The 6,486-nt window shown below is 48.0% G+C and overlaps 1 protein-coding gene across 1 annotated transcript; it reads left to right on the top strand.

Moving 5' to 3' along the window:
* Window positions 1–289: 289 nt before the first annotated feature.
* Window positions 290–3,532, top strand: mrpl51 (mitochondrial ribosomal protein L51). Its single transcript, XM_038822219.1, is given in 3 exon segments — window positions 290–400; window positions 3,296–3,312; window positions 3,314–3,532. Coding segments are annotated over 3 exon segments (285 nt in total). The 5' UTR covers window positions 290–312; the 3' UTR covers window positions 3,494–3,532.
* Window positions 3,533–6,486: the final 2,954 nt, after the last annotated feature.

Here is a 6,486-nt window from a genome sequence, read left to right as displayed (position 1 = left end):
CCCTCCTGCTTTCCTTCCCTCCCTCCCGCCTGCCCTCCCCGCACTTTCCCTCCCGTCCGCCCTCCCACTTTCCCATCCGCCTGCCCACCTCTTTCCCACACGCCCGCTTTCCCGCGCGCCATTTCCTCTTGCTCTGCCTCTTGCCCGCTCGGGGCTTTGCTCCCTCGGGGCCCCGTGCCATGCCCCCTCGGGGCCCCGGCCCCCTCCCACTCGGGGCTTCACCCCCTCGGGGCCCCACACCCTTGCACGCCCCCCCTCGCCTCTCTCTAATTCTGTGCTTCGGTTTATCTAGGGGTCCCAGGTCTAATTCGGATGCATGCCATTCCCAAACCCAAATCTGTGGATCGCTGGAATGAGAAGAGAACAATGTTCGGGATGTACGATAACATCGGAATCCTAGGTAAGGGCAGGGAGGGAGAGACAGAGAGAGAGAGAGAGGGGTAGGTGGAGCGAGAGTGAGAGGAGGTGGGGGAGTGAAAAGAATGTATAAATAGACAGGGCCAGAGAGAGCGAGAATCCAAGCGAGCGTATATTCGACTATATTTTAACTTCCCCAACATTGAATAGGACTCTTGTAGTGTTTGAGGCGTAGATGGAGCAGAATTTGTAAGGAGCATCCAGGAGAGATTTTTTAGAGCAGTATGTTAATAGTCCAACTCGGGAAGGGGCCATACTAGACCTGGTACTGGGGAATGATCCCGGCCAGGTGGTTGAAGTTTCAGTCGGTGATTACTTTGGGAATAGCGATCACAATTCCGTAAGTTTTAGAATACGCATGGACAAAGACGAGAGTAGTCCCAAAGGAAGAGTACTAAATTGGGGAAAGGCCGAGTATAACAAAATTCAGCAGGAGCTAGGGAATGTGGATTGGAAACAGCTGTTTAAGGGTAAATCCACATTTGAAATGTGGGAGTCTTTTAAGGAAAGGTTGATTAGAGTGCAAATGAGGGATAGAAATGGCAAGATTAGGGAACCGTGGATGACGGGTGGAATTGTGAGACTAGCTTAGATGAAAAAGGAAGCATACATAAGATCTAGGCGACTTAAAACTGACGAAGCTTTGGATGAATATCGGGAAAGTAGGACAAATCTCAAACGCGCAATAAAGAGGGCTAAAAGGGGTCATGAAATATCTTTGGCTAACAGGGTTAAGGAAAATCCCAAAGCCTTTTATTCATATATAAGGAGCAAGAGGGTTAATAGAGAAAGGATTGGCCCACTCAAAGACAAAAGAGGGAATTTATGCGTGGAGTCAGAGAAAATGGGTGAGATTCTTAATGAGTACTTTGCATCGGTATTCACCAAGGAGAGGGACATGATGGATGTTGAGGCTGGGGATGGATGTTTAAATACTCTAGGTCAAGTCGGCAGAAGGAAGGGGGAAGTTTTGGGTATGCTAAAAGGCATTAAGGTGGACAAGTTCCCAGGTCCGGATGGGATCTATCCAGGTTACTGAGGGAAGCGAGGGACGAAATAGCTGGGGCCTTAACAGATATCTTTGCAGCATCCTTGAACACCGGTGAGATCCCGGAGGACTGGAGAATTGCTAATGTTGTCCCTTTGTTTAAGAAGGGTAGCTGGGATAATCCAGGGAATTATAGACCTGTGTGCTTGACGTCAGTGGTAGGCAAACTGTTGGAGAAGATTCTGAGGGATAGGATCTATTCACATTTGGAAGCAAATAGACTTATCAGTGACAGGCTGCATGGTTTTGTGCAGGGAAGGTCATGTCTTACAAACCTAATAGAATTCTTTGAGGAAGTGACAAAGTTAATTGATGAGGGAAGGACTGTAGATGTCATATACATAGACTTCAGTAAGGCGTTTGATAAAGTTTCCCATGGCAGGTTGATGGAAAAAGTGAAGTCGTGTGGGGTTCAGGGTGTACTAGCTAGATGGATAAAGAACTGGCTGGGCAACAGGAGACAGAGAGTAGTGGTGGAAGGGAGTGTCTCAAAATGGAGAAGGGTGACTAGTGGTGTTCCACAGGGATCCGTGCTCGGACCACTGTTAATTGTGATATACATAAATGATCTGGAAGAAGCTATAGGTGGTCTGATTAGCAAGTTTGCAGATGATACTAAGATTGGTGGAGTTGCAGAGGGGGACTGTCAGAGAATACAGCAAAATATAGATAGATTGGAGAGTTGGGCAGAGAAATGGCACATGGAGTTCAATCCAGGCAAATGCGAGGTGATGCATTTTGGAAGATCCAATTCAAGAGCGGACTATACGGTCAATGGAAGACTCCCGGGGAAAATTGATGTACAGAGAGATCTGGGAGTTCAGGTCCATTGTATCCTGAAGGTGGCAACGCAGGTGGATAGAGCGGTCAAGAAGGCATACAGCATGCTTGCCTTATTGGACGGGGTATTGAGTACAAGAGTCGGTAGGTCATGTTACAGTTGTATATGACTTTGGTTAGGTCACATTTGGAATACTGTGTGCAGTTCTGGTCACCACATTACCAGAAGGATGTGGATGCTTTAGAGAGGGAGCAGAGGAGGTTCACCAGGATGTTGCCTGATATGGAGGATGCTAGCTATGAAGAAAGGTTGAGTAGATTAGGATTGTTTTCGTTGGAAAGTCGGAAGTTGAGGGGGGACCTGATTGAGGTCTACAAAATTAAGAGTGGGGGTGTCAGTTACAAGGAGTCACGATTTCAAAGTGAGAGGGGGAAAGTTTAAGGGAGATAGAACATAGAACATAGAACAGTACAGCACAGAACAGGCCCTTCAGCCTTCAATGTTGTGCCGAGCCATGATCACCCTACTCAAACCCACGTATCCACCCTATACCCGTAACCCAACAACCCCCCCTTAACCTTATGATGTGCATGGGAAGTTTTTTACGCAGAGGGTGGTGGGTGCCTGGAATGCTTTGCCAGCGGAGGTGGTAGAGGCGGACACGATAGCATCATTTAAGATGCATCTAGACAGATATATGAACGGGCGGGGAACAGAGGGAAGTAGATCCCTGGAAAAGAGGCAACAGGTTTAAATAAAGGATCTGGATCGGTGCAGGCTGGGAGGGCCGAAGGGCCTGTTCCTGTGCTGTAATTTTCTTTGTTCTTTTTTTCTTTGTATATGATGTTTCTCATACCTCTCTATTTCTCTCTCTCTCTCTCTCTCTCTCTCTCTATTTCTCGCTCTCTCTATTACTCTCTCTATTACTCTCTCTCTCTTTTTCACTCTCTCTATTTCTCTTGCATTCTCTATTTCTCTCGCGTTCTCTCTCTCATTCTCGCACATTCTGTCTTTCATTCTCTCACGTCCTCTCTCTCTTTGTCCTGTAGGGAATTTTACTGTGCACCCCTCGCTCCCTGATCCAAGCTCCTGCCTGGCTCCAGGGGTGGAAGGGGAACGAGTTGCAACGATGCTTGAGGAAGCGACGTTTTGTGGGCGAGAAGATGTTTGAGAAGGACCTTCACAATCTCAACAAGAGGATCAAATTTCTCTACAAACGTTTTAACCGTTACGGAAAAATGCGCTAACCTCGGTGCTAGTCAATAAACCCAATCTTTGTACCAACATCTCTCCGACTATACTCACTGCCTCTGTAATGTGGAGACCAGAATTGTACACCGTGCTCAGAGTGTGGTCTAACCAAGGGATACGGAGACCAGAACTGTGCACGGTGCTCCGAGTGTGGTCTAACCGAGGGATACGGAGACCAGAACTGTGCACAGTGCTCCCAGTGTGGTCTAACCGAGGGATACGGAGACCAGAACTGTGCACAGTGCTCCCAGTGTGGTCTAACCGAGGGATACGGAGACCAGAACTGTGCACAGTGCTCCCAGTGTGGTCTAACCGAGGGATACGGAGACCAGAACTGTGCACAGTGCTCCCAGTGTGGTCTAACCGAGGGATACGGAGACCAGAACTGTGCACGGTGCTCCGAGTGTGGTCTAACCGAGGGATACGGAGACCAGAACTGTGCACAGTGCTCCGAGTGTGGTCTAACCGAGGGATACGGAGAGCAGAACTGTGCACGGTGCTCCGAGTGTGGTCTAACCGAGGGATACGGAGACCAGAACTGTGCGCGGTGCTCTGAGTGTGGTCTAACCGAGGGATACGGAGACCAGAACTGTGCACAGTGCTCCCAGTGTGGTCTAACCGAGGGATACGGAGACCAGAACTGTGCACAGTGCTCCCAGTCTGGTCTAACGAAGGGATACGGAGACTAGAACTGTGTACAGTGCTCCCAGTGTGGTCTAACCGAGGGATACGGAGATCAGAACTGCACGGTGCTCCGAGTGTGGTCTAACCGAGGGATATGGAGACCAGAACTGGGCACGGTGCTCAGAGTGTCGTCTAACCGAGGGATACGGAGACCAGAACTGTGCACAGTACTCCAACTGTTGTCTAACCAAGGGATATCATAGAATCATGGAATTTACAGTGCAGAAGGAGGCCAATGAGTTGTTGTTTCCTCTGTGTGAGAGAGTCTAGGACCAGAGGGCAAAATCTCAGAGTAAGGGAGTCACAGGTTTAAGACTGAGATGAGGAGGAATTTCTCAGAGGGTAGTGAGCCTGTGGAATTCTTTACTGCAGAGAGCTGCAAAGTTTGGGTCGTCAAGGCTGAGATCGACAGATTTTTATCAGTGAGGGAATCGAGTGTCATTGGGATAAGGTGGGACGGTGGAGCTGAGGATTGTCAAATTAGGTCAGTCAGGATCTCATTGAATACGGAACAGACAAGATGGGCCGAATGGCCGCCTTCAGCCCCTCCGTCTTATAAAAAAATATTTTTATTGACGGCTTTTCAACAAAATATAAACATACAAAATATCAAAAGAACCAAGAGCATCTGAAGACCATCACATCAACCCAACCAACAACGCCAACCTTCAAGCTGCACTGACACGGACCCACAACCACGATGTACCTTCTTTTTTAAACCTCTTTCCCTGCCCCCAAAAAAGCCCCCCCTCACTAACCTTTCATTCCTCCTTTAATAGATCGATGAATGGTTCCACCTCCGAGTGAACCCTTCTGCTGACCCCCGCAAGGCCAACTTTATCTTCTCTCACCACAGGGACTTTGTGCTCACCTAAACCCCAACCTTCCGCCATACTATCCTCCACCCCCTCCAGAAACCTCATCCTCGCCACTGTCATGTGTGCCCTGTGCACCACTTTAAACTGGATGAGGCTTAACCTCGCACATGCCCTTCATTCACCCTCCGCAAAGCCTCAACCCATGTCCTGGCCCCCACCTCCTCCCATTTGCGCTTAACAGCCTCCACCCGGGTGCCCTCCCAACAAACTCTACCTTGAGCGGGAGCCACCAAATGTGTGGCAACTCACTCCATGGTCTCCACCCAAAGTCCTGCCCCTGCGTCAGCATGGAAAGAGGGTCGGTTATTGAACAGGAAGTTGAGAGTTTAGATAAATGAGTCATTTTCAGGTTGGGAAGCTGTAACTTGTGGAGCTGGGGCCACAATTATTTCCGATCTGCATCAGTGAGCTAGATGTGGGGAGAGAGTGTCTGCTCACTAAATGTCCCCGATGACACCGAGACAGGGAGGGGCGTAAGTATCCAGACCTCAACGTTGGCTACGATCCTGGACCAAAACCTTTTAGTTTATTTGAAAGACTGCAGAAGGATCAAGGGTGATTGCTTGAAGAAACAAGGTTTTGCGTAAGTTTAAAACAAAAAATTATGAATACAATGCTAACTTTTTAAACTTCACAGCCGAAAAGAACAGCTTACAATTACCCCTTAAACAGTACTACTCAATTTCCCGTTAAACAACAAGAGAATAAACATACAGCTCTCAATCTATCTGACTGTTGGAGAAATGGGGGCTCGGGGTCTGGCAGATCAGAATTCAACTCCTCCAAAGCTTTCTCTAAAGAACTGCTTTTCAAATGTCTCTGCCTTCCTTAGCTCCACCCAGCAATGGCCTTATCTCCCCAAGTCGAAAAGCAAATTATCTGCAGGATGCAAAGCACATTAACCTGCCCCAGGGACTTTCCCAGTCAAACCACAGTCTAGTAGCCCAGACTGAAAAACACATCCTTTTGTCAATTCTGCCTTCTGGCTGCATAAAAGCACCCAGACCCTGCAAAACAAAATTTTAAAAAAGCATGTCCACTCGGTCAAACACACCGAATGGAAGTCCAACAAATGTTCTTCATTTGTAAAACTGAGGAAAAGATACTTTGCTCCAGGAGTGATTCTACTGACATAGGGATCTTTTATATACAACAAACTATTATTAATACAGGACTAAGCACATTAACATCACAGGAAATCGTTTTTCAATCAACGTTAAAAGATTTAAGTGAAAAGAAACACTTCAACTACTGACTTACAGCTTCTCTACAATTAAGCAAATCCCATTACAGGTAAAAAGCCATTGGGTCTCCCGAACCTGATGTACTACTACTGGGCGGCGAATGTGGAGAAGGTGCGGAGCTGGGTCAGAGGTGTTGATTCCCAGTGGGTCAGAATGGAGGAGGGTTTGTGCAGGGGGTCGGGA

The sequence above is a fragment of the Scyliorhinus canicula genome, chromosome 16, assembly GCF_902713615.1.
Source record: "Scyliorhinus canicula chromosome 16, sScyCan1.1, whole genome shotgun sequence".
NCBI classification, from domain to species: domain Eukaryota; kingdom Metazoa; phylum Chordata; class Chondrichthyes; order Carcharhiniformes; family Scyliorhinidae; genus Scyliorhinus; species Scyliorhinus canicula.
Note: the sequence above shows the minus strand (reverse complement) of the source record. Positions and strands in the feature narration are given on the sequence as shown.